The following is an 18,675-nucleotide window of genomic DNA, read 5'->3' as shown; positions in this document are numbered from 1 at the left end:
TTCTTAAAGTTCTTCAAGGGGTTCCGTTTGAACCTATGCATTCCATGGATATTAAGCTTTTATCTTGGAAAGTTTTGTTTTTAGTAGCTATCTCTTCGGCTCGAAGAGTTTCTGAGCTATATGCTTTACAGTGTGATTCCCCTTATCTTATTTTCCATGCAGATAAGGTGGTTTTGCGTACCAAACCTGGGTTTCTTCCTAAGGTTGTTTCTTATAAGAATATCAATCAAGAGATTGTTGTTCCTTCACTGTGTCCTAATCCTTCTTCAAAGAAGGAACGTCTGTTGCACAATCTGGATGTGGTTCATGCTTTAAAGTTCTACTTACAAGCAACTAAAGATTTCCATCAAACATCTTCATTGTTTGTTGTTTATTCTGGTAAGCGGAGAGGTCAGAAGGCTACGGCTACCTCTCTTTCCTTTTGGCTGAAAAGCATCATCCGTTTGGCTTATGAGACTGCTTGGCAACAGTCTCCTGAAAGAATTACTGCTCATTCTACTAGAGCTGTGGCTTCCACATGGCTTTTAAAAATGAGGCTTCTGTTAAACAGATTTGTAATGCGGCGACTTGGTCTTCGTTTCATACTTTTTCCAAATTTTACAAATTTGATACTTTTGCTTCTTCGGAGGCTATTTTTGGGAGGAAGGTTCTACAAGCAGTGGTGCCTTCCGTTTAAGGTCCCTGTCTTGTCCCTCCCTTCATCCGTGTCCTAAAGCTTTGGTACTGGTATCCCACAAGTAAGGATGAATCCGTGGACTAGATACATCTTACAAGAGAAAACATAATTTATGCTTACCTGATAAATTTATTTCTCTTGTGATGTATCAAGTCCACGGCCCACCCTGTTTATTAAGACAGGCATACATATATATTTTTATTTTTAAACTTTCAGTCACCACTGCTCCCTATAGTTTCTCCTTTTTCTTCCTAGCCTTCGGTCGAATGACTGGGGGGTGGAGCTAAGGGGGGAGCTATATAGGCAGCTCTGCTGTGGGTGCTCTCTCTGCCACTTCCTGTAGGGGAGGAGAATATCCCACAAGTAAGGATGAATCCGTGGACTCGATACATCACAAGAAAAATAAATTTATCAGGTAAGCATAAATTATGTTTTTTTCTAGCACCACGACCTCATATCTTTGAGCCCTTATGACTTTTTTTGTGCAATATTTTTTAAAATAATTGTTATTAGATTGTGCTACTATCAGTGTAACGGTACTTTGCAATGTATTTTTGTTGTGTTTTGTGAAACATTAAACCAGACACCTAAAATTTGCATCGTTCTTATGTTATTCTTTGTTGAAGAGATGTCTAGATATGTAGTGCAGACATTCCAACTCTTCCTAAAGTTCAGGGAGTCTCCCTGATTGTAATAGCGGCTCCCTGATGCCAGCAAATGGAATGCAATCTCCCTGAAACTCCATGATCCAATGTGACCCAACTCCAGAAAAAGTGTTTCTTTAAGGAATGCCTTTAGTTGCTGGGACGTTATAGAACCCTCAAAGCATGCATCAGTAACCAAAAAGCCCCCACTGATTCTAATAAAATAAAAACACAAATACTACCTTATTTACTGCACGTAATTAAACTTCGTATTCTAAAATATTTAAGCATTTAACAAGCGTACGGTCACTGGAAAATAGGTTTGTTGTATGTGGTTGTGCAATAAAGCTACTTTTTTAACTGGGAGGGAGGGGGGGTGGCGGCGCAGTAGCGGGTGAAGCCACCTCCCTGAAATTAGTTTTTGCAGGTTGGGATGTCTGTGCAGTGTGCACGTCTGGAGCCCTACATGACAGGAAGTAGTGCTGCCATCTAGTGCTCCTGCTAATGTATAACATTGTTGCAAAACTGCTGCCATATAGTGTTGCAGACACGTGCACATTTATGAGCTTACATTCCTGATTTTGAACAAAAAAAAACGTAGAAAATGTGATAATAGAAGTAAACTGGAAAGTTGTGTAAAATTGTATGTTCTATTTGAATCATGAAAGAAAATTTGGGGTTTTTATGTCCCTTTAACTCAGACGGCTTCTACTAGCAAGGGGGTGGGAGATTACAAACCATAGAGACTGTTGCTATGGAATCTGTAGGCTATTTTCCTTCCTGGTTGGTTGAGCTGCTCCAGGCTATGCTCCGCCTCTCTGTTCTCTGCAGAAAAGCCAAGGCCATATGATGTCAGAGAGTGGGCGTGGCCTTTCAAAGACGTAGCTGGAAGTAGTTGCAGTAGTGAGCTGAACTCACAGAGTGAGGCGTTCAGGAAACAGGTAGAGTGGGGCCAGATGTCACATCACTGCTTTTAATAGAAGATAGAAAAGGGCCTGTGTCTTATAGTTCTTGTCTCTTTCATAGCAAAGTATTTTAGAAAACATAACAGTTCAGTGCATAATGCATTATGTATACTTGTAAATGTATTTGTATATGAGCATACCAATGTATATATTAAAACAAGCATTGTGACTGGTTTGTGCACAAGATATATGCATATGAAACATCAGCATGTAAAGTGAATGTGTGTACAGTATATATGTGCAAATCACCATATCAGTGCATGTATGTGTTATATAATTGTGCCCAGCTGTACCCATGCACCCAGACTACACATTTATTATGCTAAAGGTGTCTTGTTTCTCTATAGAGCTTTCTGTCAAAAGGCTGCATTTTATGACTAGTCAAGACAGAGTAAAACTACTGCAATAAACCTGTTATATATTGCATTTGGCTGCTTATTACTAACTGTATAAAAAGAAACTTGTTTGTGGGTTATAGTGAGTTCCTGTTAGTAGTGACACGATATCCTAAAGCACATGCTCTGAAAAAGATAAATTAAAGGGATATGAAAGGGACTTGATTCAGATAGAGCATGTAGTTTAAAAAAAAAAAAACTTTCCAATTTACTTCTATTATCAATTTTGCTAAATCCCCTACTACTGTGAGCTAGCTGAACATATCAATAAACCAATGACTAGAAGCATATAAGTGCATCCACCAATCAGCAAGTTCCTAGCTCCTGAACCTACTTAGGTATCCTTTTCAACAAAGGATATTAAGAGAACAAAGAAAGTTAGATAATAGACGTAAATTGGAAAGATGTTTAATAACTGTATACTCTATCTGAATCATGACAGAAATTTTTTGGGTTTCGTGTCCCATTAACCCCCTTAACGACCATCACTGGTCTTTAAGGGTTTTTCAGATCATAGTAGCGCATGCCCCGCCGCAAACGGCAGGACCGCACTATTATGGCCTCCCTTCCGGCTGCAGGCATCTTGGAATAGCAATCCACATTTAAAGACCAGCGAAGTACAGTGTATGTCGCTCATTAAGGGGTTAAACAGTCTGTTTCATTGTTATAATAAAAAAGCAATAAGCAGTGACCTGTACTTAAAGGGACATTATACCCTCATTTTTCTTTGCATAAATGTTTTGTAGATGATCTATTTATATAGCCCATAAAGGTTTTTTTTTAAATAAATGTATAGTTTTGCTTATTTTTAAATAACATTGCTCTGATTTTCAGACTCCTAACCAAGCCCAAAAGTTTTATGTGAATACCGTCAGCTACCTTCTCCAGCTTGCTCCTGTTTGTGTAAATGGTCTTTTCATATGCAAAAGAAGGGGGAGGGGGGGGAGAGTCTTATTTCTCACTTGCAGTGGGCTTTCCAACTGCTTTTTCAACAGAGTTAAACTGAAAGCTTCTAAGTACGTTTTTAAACCATTTTATACTGGATTTTTATATCAGTATCTGTGCATCTTATTCTTTATAGTAGTGTCTATTACATGCAGTTATATGAAAATGAGTGTATACTGCCCCTTTTAATATAAATCTCTGGAATATGTATAACTTTCAAATTAATTTTATCTTTTTATTTGGTTTTTATACTATATTGTGCAGTGTCCATTACTACCTGCCATAGCCCTCTGTTTTAAGGTTTACCTTAGCCTAATGTCATAAAGCATTTAGAATAACATAAGATGGTTTACTATAAAGTGAATAGAACAGATAAACATGGAGTAAGATTTGCCCATGCTCAGAACGGTCAGAATGTAAACTGTCAGAATGTAACCTTAGTTGTCAACATGTCAGCTCTCTTATATCCCTGAGTGCAGGTGCTACACTGATCATTTCTAAGTGCTTATTTTGCAAGAAAACAAGTAAGTATTTATTTTTAGGTTTACTTTGATTTAACATATTTGTTTTATCAAAATAGCACTGCTTAATATCCCTTTAAAGGGTCATAATAGTTGAAAGAAGACATGCTCTAATTTGTTACAGCATATCATTTTAAGACTATTAACCCTGCACTACTGTTTAACTCCTGCAAATGGGTTAAACACACAGTGCAAGTACCGTTTGGGACCCGCAGAGCACTGCTAGTCCCAAGTGGAAACTGCCACTGATCCAATCAGCAGTGCTAGTTACACATCTGAGTTGTAAGAATAGCACTTCTGATTGGATCAGCGTCAGTTTTTGTTTAGAACCAGCTGTGCTTTGCAGGTCCTGAGCAATACTTCAACAGTGTGGGTTAAGAACACAGTAGTGCAGGGTCAATTGTCTTACATGACATACTTTAATGAATTAGAGCATGTCATTTTTAACTATTATAGCCTTATAACTGGTACCTAGAGCAGTAATAGTGTAAAGTCTATGTTTTAGGCCCTATAGAAATATTGTCTCTACCTTACAAATGAGCTATTGTTTTGTTTCTTCTGACTACTATAAGTATACATTTATTTCTTTTATTTAAAGGGACAGTACACACTTTTAGATTTTTATATAAAACTTTTAGTTATACACAATTAAACAATTTTGCAATATATTTCCATTATTTATTTTGCCCCCTTCCATGTAATTTAGCTCTGGAAATTGAGCAATTTCTAATGATCAGAACTTGAAGCACCCTACTGACCTCTCAAATCTAACCCTGCTACATATATGCCCTTAACTGGCGTAATCGGATAACAACTGCAAAATAATACATTTTATACTAACTTTGTGTTTGATTACAATCTTGTAGAAAAGTTTATCAAATGATTTATCTACAAAAATTTCCATAGACTTTAACCCCTTGAGCCAATACGACGTAGCATCATGTGGTACATAGCCTAGCGTACCGCATAACGTAGCTCTACATCACAGTGGGGAAAGAGAGCTGTTTGGTAGGGAACAGGGAAGTGGAATGTGTCGGGTGGGAGGGTAATCCCTACATTACAATACTATTACCCTTACAAGCTAACTAATTGACCATTCACTGCTGGGAATTTCAGAGAATTTTAGAAGGGTGGTGAGTAGGGTTGCCACCTCGGCCATGTTTTCCTGGACACCTATGAGTTATACATTCTGCAGGGTATGCAGAGGGGAACATGGATAGTGCTGTCCAGGATCACTATTCATGTGATGTCCAGGGGGTGTAATTCATGTTCCCCTCTGCACACCCTGCAGCATGTGTACCTCATAAGTGTCCTGGAAAACATGGCCGATGTGGCAACCCTAGTGGTGAGCAACTGCAAGGGCAAAACCATGCACGTCTGCTATTTCTGAACAAAGGGTATCCCAGAGAAGCTTTTATAACCATTTATATTATGACTGCACAAGCGGTATGTAAATAATTTCAGCGAGAAACCCAAAGTTTGAGAAAAAGTTAACATTATTATTAAAAAAAAATGTATATGATCGAATTTGACAGCGAAAATGTGGCATGAAATATACCAAAATGGGCCTAGATCAATAAATTAGGTTGTCTACTAAAAATAAATAAATGAAATATATATATATATATATATATATTGCAAATCATTACATATAAAGGGGTTGATTGTGATCAACCCCTTTATGACCAGCCTTGTTGTCTGTAGAGTAAAGCCCAGATTGGCTCCTCTAAATAGTGAGTGGAGTTTGGCTATTAAAAGCTAATTCCAGAAAAAAAGGATGTTAATTTGTATTAAAAACATTTAGACTTGGCTGATGTGCTTTTCTATAACAAAAACAACAGCAATGTCTTGGTATTACAAAGTGTTTACTGTCCCTTTAACCCATGAATATGCGTGTGTGTTGCTGTCTCTATGACCTGTCCCCTTCTTATCTTTTGGCCTCTGTACCATACAGGAGAATGACTCAGCACTGTTATTGGCATGCACAGGGCTTTCTCACATAACACACTCAGAAGTTTGCTTACCGGGCTGTAATTTAGTTAGGAGGTGGGTTGCGGGGGGGCTAAAGATGGCTATTACAGTTGCTTGTCACTTTTTGTGCATATTTAAAGGGCCACTCAATGCAATAGAATCATATCATTAAAGGGACAGTCTAGTCAAAATTAAATTTTTATAATTCAGATAGGGCATGCAATTTTAAAGGGACAGTAAAGCCAAAATTAAGCTTATATGGATTGGACAGAGAATGACATTTTATACAAATGTTTAATATACTTCTATTACCAATTTTGCTTAGTTCTCTTGGAATCCTTTGGTAAAGAGTAAGTGTTTGCAACAATGTTTATAGCAGTGTTATAAACAGTCCGGCCAAAAGTTTTGAGAATGACGCACATTAATTTTCACAAAGTCTGCTGCTTCAGTGTTTTTAGATTTTTTTTTGTCTGATGTTACTGTGGTATACTGAAGTATAATTTCAAGCATTCCATTAGTGTCAAAGGCTTTTAATGACAATTACATTAAAGGGACACTGAACCCAATTTTTTTTTCATGATTCAGATAGAGCATGCTACTTTCTAATTTACTTCTATGATCATTTTTTTCTTTATTCTCTTGCTATCTTTTTTTGAAAAAGCAGGAATCTAAGCTTATGAGACGGCCCATCTTTGGTTCAGCACCTGGGTACAGCTTGCTGATTGGTGGCTAAATGTACCCACCAATCAGCAAGCGTTATCCAGGGTGCTGAACCAAAAATGGGCCGGATTATAAGCTTATATTTCTGCTTTTTCAAATAAGGATACCAAGAGAACGAAGAAAATTTGATAATATGAGTAAATTAGAAAGTTGCTTAAAATTGGATGTTGTATCTGAATCATGAAAGAAAAAGAGAAAAAAATGCATTCAGTATGCCTTTAAGTTTATGTTAAGAGTCAATATTTGCAGTGTTGACCTTTCTTTTTCAAGACCTCTGCAATTCACCATGCTGTCAATCAACTTCTGGGCCACATCCTGACAGATGGCAGCCCATTCATGCATAAACAATGCTTGGAGTTTGTCAGAATATGTGGGGGAGTTTTGTTCACCCGCCGACCCAAAATTTTGAAGTTTTGTTTGCCAAGCCACTTAGTTATCACTTTTGCCTTATGGAAAGGTGCTCCATCATGCTGGAAAGGCACCAAACTGTTCTTGGATGGTTGGGAGAAGTTGCTCTTGGAGGATGTTCTTGTACCATTCTTTATTCACGGCTGTGTTCATAGGCGAAATTGTGAGTGAGCCCACTCCCTTGGTTGAGAAGCAACCACACACATGAATGGTCTCAGGATGCTTTACTGTTGGCATGACACCGGACTGATGGCAGCGCTCACCTTTTCTTCTCCGGACAAGGTTTTTTTCTAGTGCCCCAAACAATTGGAAAGGGGATTCATCAGAGAAAATGACTTTACCCCAGTCCTCAGCAGTCCAATCCCTGTACCTTTTGCAGAATATCAGTCTGTCCCTGATGTTTTTCTAGAGAGAAGTGGTTTCTTTGCTGTCCTTCTTGACACCAGGCCATCCTCCAAAAGTCTTCGCCTCACTGTGCATGCAGATGCACTCACACCTGCCTGCTGCCATTCCTGAGCAAGCTCTGCACTGGTGGTGCCCCGATCCTGCAGCTGAATCAACTTTTTAGGAGATGGTCCTGGCGCTTGCTGGACTTTCTTGGGTGCCCTGAAGCCTTCTTCACAACAATTGAACCTTTCTCTTTGAAGTTCTTGATCCGATAAATGGTTGATTTAGGTGCAATCTTAGTAGCAGCAATATCCTTGACTGAGTATCCCTTTTTGGTGCAAAGCAATGACGAGTGCACGTGTTTCCTTGCAGGTAAACATGGTTAACAGAGGAAGAACAATTATTTCAAGCACCAACCTCCTTTTAAAGCTTCCAGTTTGTTATTCTAACTCAATCAGCATGACAGAGTGGTCTCCAGCCTTGTCCTCGTCAACACTGACACCTGTGCTAACGAGAGAATCACTGACATGATGTCAGCCGGTCCTTTTGTGGCAGGGCTGAAATGCAGTGGAAATGTTTTTTGGGGGATTAAGTTCATTTTCATGGCAAAGAGGGATTTTGCAATTGATCTGATCACTCTTCATAACATTCTGGAGTATATACAAATTGCCATCATAAAAACAGGGGCAGCAGACTTTGTGAAAATTAATATTTGTGTCATTCTCAAAACTTTTGGCCAGGACTGTATAGTTGCAAACACAGCTGCCATATAATGCTGCAGACACTCTATGAAAGTGCATAGTTTGCAACTATATATAACATTGTTTTAAGCATTTTTGCCTGATGGCTATGCACACGTACACTATTCTTAACTCGCCTACGATTACTCTTTAACAAAGGATACCAGGAGAACAAAGCAAAAGTGATAACAGAAGTATATTAGAAAGTTGTATAAAATTGCATTCTCTATCGGAATCATGACATTTTCATTTTGACTTTACTGTCCCTTTAAACAACTTTTCAATTTACTTTTGTCAACACATTTGCTTTATTTTCTTGGTATTCTTTTTAGAAAGTTAAACCTAGGTAAGCTCAAACTGATTTCTTAACCGTTGAAAACCACTGCATTTTGACAGTTTTTCACACTTAGACAGCGCTTGTGTGTCATATAGATAACATTGTGCTCACTCCCGCGGAGTTATTTAGGAGTCAGCACTGATTGGCTAAAATACAAGTCTGTCAAAAGCACTGAGATAAGGGAGGCTTAGATACAAGGTAATTAACAGAGGTAATAAGTGTTGGTTATGCATCAGATTTTTTTTAAAGTAGACTACCTTTAACAAGTGCATAATAAAAAGACAATGATTTAAAACCTATTATGAATTTCAAATCGGCAGTAGATTTTTTTTTTCTGACAAATTTATTTTTTCTCCCATTTTGTGCCCCCTGTATCATGTGACAGACATCAGCCAATCACATACTAGTATATGTATACCCTGTGAGCTTGTGCACATGCTCAGTAGGATCTTGTTCACCAGAAAGTGTGAATATAAAAAGACTGAGCAAAATTTGATTTCAGAATCATAAAAGTTTATTTTGACTTTAAATAGAAGACGCACTGAACCATGCAAGCTGGATAGGGAACCACATAGGACAGTGGTGTTAAGGTGCTTTGGTTTGCATGGATTGGAAAGAACATGACATTTTAAACAACTTTCCAATTTACTTCTTTCATGAATTTTAGTTCTCCTTGTATAATTTGTTAAAGAGTACAGGAGTGTGCAAGTGTCTTTAGGCATCTGGCAGCACTGGTTACAGCAATGTTATACATTATTGCAAACAGTGCTGGCATAGAATGCGACAGACACTTACAAACTCATATCAGCCTACCTAGGGTTTATAGCAATACAAAACATTGGTGCCATAGAAGGCTAAAGACAAATGCACACTCCTATCAGTCTACCTAGATTTACTCTTCAATAAAGAATACCAAGAGAATAAAGCAAATTAGAGAACAGAAATAAATTTGAAAGTTTTTTTAACATTGCATGCTCTATTTGAATCAAGTTTGCTTTGTTCTGTTGGTATCCTTTGTTAAAGAGTCATTTTAAGTGAGCTTAGGAGTGTGCATGTGTCCATAGCCATCTGGCAGCAGTGTTTGCAACAATGTTTGGAAAGTTGTTTAAAATGGCATGCTCTATCTGAACCATGAACATTTAATTTTGACTTTACTGACCCTATGAGGTCACAATAATGTGTATATGTAAACACAAAACAGTGCGATCATTTCAGTAACACACTCATCACCTTCCCCTTTACTAAATATAAAATAAATGCTCAATGCAACACATTTTCTTCATCAGTTGTAATTGTGGTTTTCATACATAAAAAGCAGTTGCAACTCCAAGGACAGGCCCCACGTTGTATGCATTAGCTCTTTATTAATACACCTTGTTGTGCGATTACTTCATTTCAATAAGATGTTAAAGGGCAATAAGACACTCAGGAGCAGGGTTACTGCAATAAGATATTACAGGGCAATAAGGCACTCAGGAGTTATTGCAATAAGATGATACAGGGCAATAAGGCACTCAGGAGCTGGGTTACTGCAATAAGATGTTACAGGGCAATAAGGCACTCAGGAGCTGGGTTACTGCAATAAGATGTTACAGGACAATAAGGCACTCAGGAGCTGGGTTACTGCAATAAGATGTTACAGGACAATAAGGCACTCAGGAGCTGGGTTACTGCAATAAGATGTTACAGGGCAATAAGGCACTCAGGAGCTGGGTTACTACAATAAGATTTTACAGGGCAATAAGGCACTCAGGAGATGGGTTACTGCAATAAGATGTTACAGGGGCAATAAGGCACTCAGGAGCTTTACTACAATAAGATGTTACAGGGCAATAAGGCGCTCAGGAGATGGGTTACTGCATTAAGATGTTACAGGACAATAAGGCACTCAGGAGCTGGGTTACTGCAATAAGATGTTACAGGGCAATAAGGCACTCAGGAGCTGGGTTACTGCAGTAAGATGTTCCAGGGGCAATAAGGCACTCAGGAGCTGGGTTAGTGCAGTAAGCCGTTACAGGGGAAATACTAAGACTTAGAGTAGCTGGTAACTTAAAATTTTTCTTTCTGTTTTCTTTTAGGATGGTTACAGAAGGTGAACCTGGGAGCCTGGTAAAGGTCTTCCACCTGCTTGTACTATCTGCCTCCTGGGGCATGCAGTGCTGGACGACATTTGTAGCAGGTGACTATCCCTGATAATCTCATCTCTTTGTACAGTTTCAAATAACATATAGTTCATGTGTGTCATATCGATAACATTGTGCGCACGCACATGGAGTCAGCACTAATTGCCTGAAATGCAAGTCTGTCAAAATATCTGTGATAAGGGGGCAGTCTGCAGAATCGTAAATACAAGGTAATCACAGAAGTAAAATGTATATTTATATAACAGTGTTGGTTATGCAAAACTGGGGAATGATAAGTTAAGGTTCTATATTTTTTAACAATACAATTTTTGGTGATCACTGTCCCTTTAAATAACTCTACTGGTGTGAGCACATTATCTATATTGCACACATGAAATAAGGAAAGCTTTGATCCTATTGGCTGATTTGAATTTGAAGAATCAAATCAGCCAATAGCAATGCAAGGGTACCCCTATATTAAAGGGGTACCTTGCATTCAATCTTCAGTGTGCTGCAGGAGATCACATGAAAAGGAGCTGCCTGTCTGCTCTGAAGAGTATCACCGATGTTGCAGCCGACATCGCTGAAGACTTCACAGTCGCCACCAGGATGAAGATAGAAAATGGACCTCTGCCACCGGGATGAAGATAGAAGATGGAGTGCCGCCGGGATGAAGATGGAGTTCCGCCCATCATCATTGGTGAGTACCAATTTTGGGGTTAGAGTTAGTTTTCTTTGTTTTTGGGGTGTTTTTTTTTTTAGATTAGGATTTTTTTATGAACAGAAAAAGAGCTGAATGCCCAGCTAAATGTCCTTTCTTTCCAATTCAGGACAATGGGTAGTTTAAGTTTTTTTGAGTTAGGATTTTTTTCAAGGGGGGTGGGGGTTGTAATGTAAGGAGGTAATTGTTTTATTTTATGCAAAAGAGCTGTTTACTTTAGGGCAATGCCCTACAAAAAAGGCCCTTTCAAGGGCCATTGGTAGTTTATTTTTAGAATAGGAGTTTTTATTTAGAATAGGAATATTTTTATTTATTTTTGATAATTTCGTTTGTTTTTTTGTAAGGGTAGATTTTGTTATTTTTGGTAATGTAGGTTTTTTTTATTTTTCAGTAATTTTTTGTTTGTTTTTTGTTAGGGTAAGCTTAGGTTAAGTTTTAACTTAATTTTACAGGTAAGTTTTTTTTTTTTTTTTTTTTTTTTGTTTTTCAATTTATTTTAAGGTAGTTAGAATATTAATTAATTTATGGGTATATTAATAGGGGTTAGGTTAGGGGGTTTAGATTTTAATTACTTTGCGATGTGGGGGGGGGTGGCGGTTTAGGGATTAATAATTTATTTAGGTACTTTGCAATATGGAGTGATGGCGGTTTATGGGTTAATGTATTTAGGTACTTTGTTTTTTTTCCACTTTTTTTTCCTCTATTGATTAGTATGGGAGAACACGTGCATGCCAAAGCTCCGCTAGCGATGTTTGGGATTCTCAGGCTACGACTAGTGAAAAAACTTATTTTTTTCAACTTGTATTGCCAACGGATCGCGAGAATCGCAATCACCATATCGTTAGCTGTGTTTTCTCTAACGGTAAAATTAGATTTATAGAACAACTTGTAATCTGGTCCTTTGTGTTTTCTGATTTGTACTACTATATTGAGGGTACCTTGGAATTTCCACAAGCCACAAAGTAGTTACAAGAAAACACTGACTTGTGTCCAGTGGGAACAGCGAAGTACTATCTTATTCCAAGCGGCATTAAATTGTAATTCAGAAGTACCAGGATGCTATGCAGTTATACTTAGGGTGACCATATTGCCGCTTTAAAAAGGGATACATATGTCGGTTATTATACAAAACATTTCTTTAAAAAGCTGTGGCATATGTATTTCTTCTATAAAGGTAAGACGAGTCCACGGATTCATCCTTTACTTGTGGGATATTATCCTCCTGCTAACAGGAAGTGGCAAAGAGCACCACAGCAGAGCTGTCTATATAGCTCCTCCCTTAGCTCCACCCCCCAGTCATTCTCTTTGCCTACTCTAAGTTAGCGCTGCGGAATCTGTTGGCGCTCTACAAATAACCGATATTATTATTATTATTATTATTATTATTAAGTACTAGGAAGGGTAAAGTGAAAGAGGTGATAAAATATTAGTTTTTAATTTCTTCAAGCAAGAGTTTGTTATTTTAAATGGTACCGGTGTGTACTATTTACTGGATGAAGACTGCTGCCTGGAGGATGATGATCTTAGCATTTGTAACTAAGATCCATTGCTGTTTCCACAGAGGCTGAGGAGTACAGGAAACTTCAGTGTGAGGAACGGTTTCATGCTATGCAGCAGTGAGGTATGTTCAGTCATATTTTTCTGGAGAGTAGGGTTGCCAAGTGTCCAGTATTCAACCGGACAGTCCAGTATTTTAACAGGCTGTCCAGTAAAATCTGTACAAAAATACTGGACACTTAAATGTCCAGTATTTTTAAAGATCCCTGTCAGCTAGGCTTTTATGCATTAGAAATATGTGCATTTTCTATTATATGTGTTACAGGCAACCATGAGGGTGGTCAATCATTGCTGGGTTGGTTACCTCTAGCATCCAAGGGGGTTACATCACTGCTCTGTACATGTGTTACTGGCAACCAAGGGGATAAAATGACTGCTTAATTATTTTTTACTCTCAGAGTTTCAGGCTCATATTACGAGTTGAAAGTAAAAAGTTTGCTCTCTCATGTTCATAACGTCACAGTAAAAAATAGACTTTGAGAAGTTGCGAATGCAAAATCGCATTCCCCCCCCCCCATAGACTTCAATGTAGCTGAAAAATACCTAGCACCCACAAATCACATAAACACGATGGTGGTTATTTAAAAGCATAACATAAGAAGATAATATTGCATCTTTCATAATCTAATGTTCTGCGGATAGCAGAATATGTTCTATGTATTCTTAAAAAGATATTTAAATGTATATTTGATGGATATTTGCACAAATATACATAGTTAAACACTTATGAATATTGCATAAATATGTTTTTCATGTTTTCATCTACTTAACTGCAAAGGGCTCCAATGCACTTATATATATGTCTATATATGTATGCATATGTATTTAAGTGTTTATATTCTGTAAATACGTATATACAAATATAAATACATATATACATACATACATATACATATTTAGACGTGTATGAATGTACAGTATCTCTATGTTAAAGCCCTTTGCAGTCTTTTTTTTTTTTTTATATATATAACAACTGAGACCTCATATCTTTGAGCCCTTATAACTTTTTAATGCAATATTTTTATTTAATATGTTTGTATCAGATAGTGTTATTATGAGTGTAACTGTACTTTTAAATGTTGATGTGTTTTGTAAATTCAGCAACGTATATCAAGGGAATTAAGCACATTTGATAATTGGAGTAAATTGGAAAATCATTTAAAATTGCCTATAATATTCTATCTGAATCCGGAAAGAACAAAAATGGGTTTTATATCCCTTTAGTAGGTCCCATACGATGTAACCTGTAGTGTACTGCAAACATTTAACAATAAATGCTCTCAAGAATTAGAACATTATATTTTTTTTAGCAAGGCAAAGCATTTACTAGACATGTGCAAAAATGCATACTTTATTATTCAGTTTATAAACAAATAATGTAGTTATCCTCTTTCTTTGGCAATTACTTTGATCTGACACCAGATAAAAGAGCAATTTAAAATATCTAAATAGCTGATTTCTAAGTTTTAATAGGGCTGTTTTTCAAGTTCTCAGTATACAGTAAATAAGCCTTCTTTACTAGGTGTGTTACAGTATGATGAGCTGGTAGGCAACTTGGTAAATGGAGGCCTGCACTGAATTAAGCATGGACATAACTGCTAGAAGTTTTCGGGTGATCCAGTTGCTGCTATCATTAAGAGATATTCTTTGTGTCCTCATATTTAAATATACAAACATATTTATTGCAGATATGTGCAGAACATCTGTCCATTTAATAGTTTTAGGTAGGAACACTTTTACTATGTCAAGGGCACTTGGCAATCGGGCAAACTTTTGAATCTTATTATATATGGAAGCCTTATTCTGTAATAGTTCTGCTTACATACAAACCCAGTACAAAAAGAGTGGTGTCTTGCAGGGGAATAATATATTGTAATACTACAAAGTGTTTTTTCACTATAGGCAGGTTGTTTCGCCCTCGTTGGGGCTCTTCAGTATGATGTAGGTGCTATGTTATTGGACTCGAGCATTGATTTTAGGTTTACGGCTATATGCCAGTTTTGCTGATGATTACATTCATTTTCGTAACCACACTTACAAAGTGAAATTAATGCTTGAGCAGAACAGCAGCACCAACCATAGACAGCCTGTTTGGCCCATTTGGGGCTCATTCCTCCATTGTATTAATCCTAGCAAAAAATAAATGTACTTATCTGTGCAAAATTGCAACACTTACAATTCAAAATCCATTTCAATATAATGGGCAGCCCTGTAGCAAAGGGTGGAATGCTTGAGGACATCCGCATCAACCATAATGACTTGAGTGAGAAAGAGTCCCAAAGTAGCAAAACAGGCTGCCTATGGTTGATGCTGTGTTATTTAAGCCTCATGTATTTCCCAGTTTGCTATACTACTGGTTTAAACTGACAGAAGCATAAGGGGTGCCATATTAAAATGCATTTTGAATTAGTAATACTCTGTGGGATAATTTGTATATTCTATGCATTGTATATTTATTCCTTGCTGAACTAATTAAATGGAGGTTTTATCTCACTCTATTAACAATACATTTATTTGGTACAATGGGAGTCCCTGCTCTAAAGGATTTCCATGGGTGTAAGTGCAGACCCTGTTCCAAGGAGCTTACAATCTAGTGTTTCAGTGCTTTGCTCAAAGAGCTTACATTCTTGTAATTAAGGAGAACGTACCTCTGGATACTTACAGTGTAGAGAAATAAAAGAAATCCCTGATGTAAGACTGCACTCAACATGTGACATAACACTAGTCCCCCTGAAATCTTCAATCTTCCTGCCACTGCCATAGAGTATTCCAGTCTTCGTTATACTGCTTGCCAGATATGAATCAGTCTATGCACATCTTGTAAGGATTTTTCATCCAATGCAAGAACATAGGTGCATGACACACTGTACCTTATAATGCAGTTTTTTTTCAATTTCTAATCGGAGGTATAAAATACAGGACCATCCCATGACCTATCAAATCGTGTGCTTCACTAGGACTCTCTGCTTTTAATATCCAACAGTAATACTTGTCCCACAGTGATTGTAGACATTCAAGTTTAGTTTCACAGATATAATAGTCCTTGTTCCAGGTTGCTGCAGTTCTCAGATAAAATTGTAAACCAGCTGCAAGGTGCTTATTGGTGTCCCTACGTCAAGGCATTGCATTGAGGATATAAGTGCAAACATATTAATCATATCATTGTATTCTCTTCACCAAGATCCTTAACATTATTACATTAGACAGATATGTGCAGTAAGAATGGATTTAAGCCATTCAATTTGATTTAATATCAGTTTATTAAAGTTATTAGCAGTGTAAGTGTAATTATGCTTTATTGTTGGTGTTATGACTCAAGTTCTAGTGTCACAGAGATTATTTGTATATTGTATATCAATAAGCCTTGAAAAGTACAGAAAGCTTTAAACATACAGAACCAAATTAAAGCTAAAGATTTCTATGAAATGGGAAAGTAAAGAAAAAGCATGACAGAAATGTGAGAAATGATCTGAACTCACTGCACATGTCTGTAGGCTCTTGGAGCAGGATCTGTATTTACAATCTAATGTGGTAATGGGATGTCTTACTCAAAGAGCTAACAAACTAGTTAATCTCTGAAAATCTTACCTTAGATACTTACAGTTTAGTAATATAAAAATCCTTGAAGGAACTCTACCATCAGCGCGAATACTGCAGGCCAGATGCGCATCAGTCTGATCTGAATTTATTTCAGATCGCCAGTTGTCTTTTCTTCATCCGGGTCAAGCAGAACAAACGGCTGCATCAGATGCTGCACCTTACAGTACAGTGTTTAATGAGGGTCCAAGCACCAGTGAGTTTGCAGCGTGAGGACATCTGCCATCAGCGCGTATACTGCTGGCCAAATGCGCATCAGTCTGATCTAAATTTATTTCGGATCACCAGTTGCCTTTTCTTCATCTGGATCAAACTGAACAAACAGCAGCATCAGATGCTGCACCTTACAGTACAGTGTTTCGTGAGGTTCCCAGCACCAGTTGGTTTGCAGCGTGAGGACATCTGCCATCAGCGCGTATACTGCTGGCCAGATGCGCATCAGTTTGATCTGAATTTATTTCAGATTGCCAGAAGTCTTTTCTTCATCGGGGTCAAGCAGAACAAACTGCTGCATCAGATGCTGCACCTTACAGTACAGTGTTTACTGAGGGTCCAGCAGCAGTTGGTTTGCAGCGTGAGGACATCTGCCATCAGCGCGTATACTGCTGGTCAGATGCGCATCAGTCTGATCTGAAATGATTTCAGATGACCAGTTGCCTTTTCTTCATCCGGGTCAATCAGAAAAAAACAGCTGCATCAGACAGTGCAGTGTTTAATGAGGGTCCCAGTACCAGAGAGTGTGCAGCGTATAAATTGCAGACCCATACCGTGGGGTTTATATTCTAGACCTTTACTAGAAGTCCTTGCTTTAGAGCATTTGCAGACTAATGATAAATTAATTCTTACCATCCTTAAAGCTGGTTTAAAGCCTTTACTGCCAGCTGCAAGTCTTATAAAGATATGTAGAGGAAGCACAGAAAGGCATTGGTGTGTCCTACAGTTTTGGCTATAATACTTATAATGCTATAATATGTTTAAAAAATATATTTGTAAATATTATATTTATTATATTTTAATAAATTATATTTATTTTTAAATAAAGGTGTGAAGATAATATTGATCATTATTATGTAAGGTTTGTATGCTATGTTGAGTACTGGTGCCCATAGGAAGCTACAAAGTTTAAGCTATTACTTCTGTCATTTATCTGTATTATTTTACAATGTATATAAATGTGATTTAGTATTATTCAGTTACTGAGTTGGGGTGATCATGGTAACACTACCTGTAGTAATTGGTGTTCATACCTGCAGCTCCCACCGGATGCCATTTGCATTGTGTTGGAGGTAGTCACTGTTCTTCTCACCAGCACATATACAGAGCTGTAGTTGTAAAGTCTAGCCCAGTCAAAACTGAAGCTCAGCAGGATCAGTCTGGCAACTCTAGTAAAGTGAGCAGCAGTTATGAGGGTGGTTGCTTTGTGTTGTCAGTTGGTTTTGTGACATAACTGCTGCATCACATAAGCCACTCCCCTAAGAATGTTACCATGACAACCAGGCATCACATTATACCATGACTGCCAGTTTAGCTTGTTATTAGTGTAGTTAATTAAGCATAATAAAACAACTTTGGAATATACTCATTATTTATTTTGCCCCTTTTCATGTAAATAGCTCTGAAAATTGTACATTGAGTTGGAAATGCATCCTGCTGACTTTTCAGAGTTAACTCTGCAACAAATATTTTCCTAATTGGCTTTAATAGATAACAACTGCAAAACAATTCATTTTATGCTAACTTAATGACAATGATTAGCCTTGTTGTCTGCCGACTCAAACTTATTTGGCTCCTCCAAATAAGGTGAGTATTGGGTGCAGTTTTTCTATTGAAAACCAATTGCAGTAAACAGGATTTTATTTTGATAAACAAATGTTTACACTTGGCTGATATGTTATTATATACGACAGTTACAGAAATGTCTCCTAATTACAATGTGTTTACTGTCCCTTTATAAACTCCCATTATAAA

The 18,675-nt window shown here is 37.5% G+C and overlaps 1 protein-coding gene across 1 annotated transcript in view; it reads left to right on the top strand.

Moving 5' to 3' along the window:
* The first annotated feature begins 2,167 nt into the window (after window positions 1-2,167).
* TMEM205 (transmembrane protein 205) overlaps window positions 2,168-18,675 on the top strand; it is a 38,284-nt gene continuing 21,776 nt past the window's right edge. Inside the window, exons 1-2 of the mRNA XM_053717851.1 lie at window positions 2,168-2,261; window positions 10,788-10,888. Of these exons, the coding sequence (XP_053573826.1) occupies window positions 10,789-10,888 (100 nt within the window). The 5' untranslated portion in view covers window positions 2,168-2,261; window position 10,788. The remainder of the gene's footprint in view (window positions 2,262-10,787; window positions 10,889-18,675) is intronic.

This window comes from Bombina bombina, chromosome 6 (assembly GCF_027579735.1).
Source record: "Bombina bombina isolate aBomBom1 chromosome 6, aBomBom1.pri, whole genome shotgun sequence".
In the NCBI taxonomy this organism is placed as follows: Eukaryota; Metazoa; Chordata; class Amphibia; order Anura; family Bombinatoridae; genus Bombina; species Bombina bombina.
The sequence above is the reverse complement of the archived record's forward strand: the minus strand, read 5'-3'. Positions and strand labels throughout refer to the sequence as shown.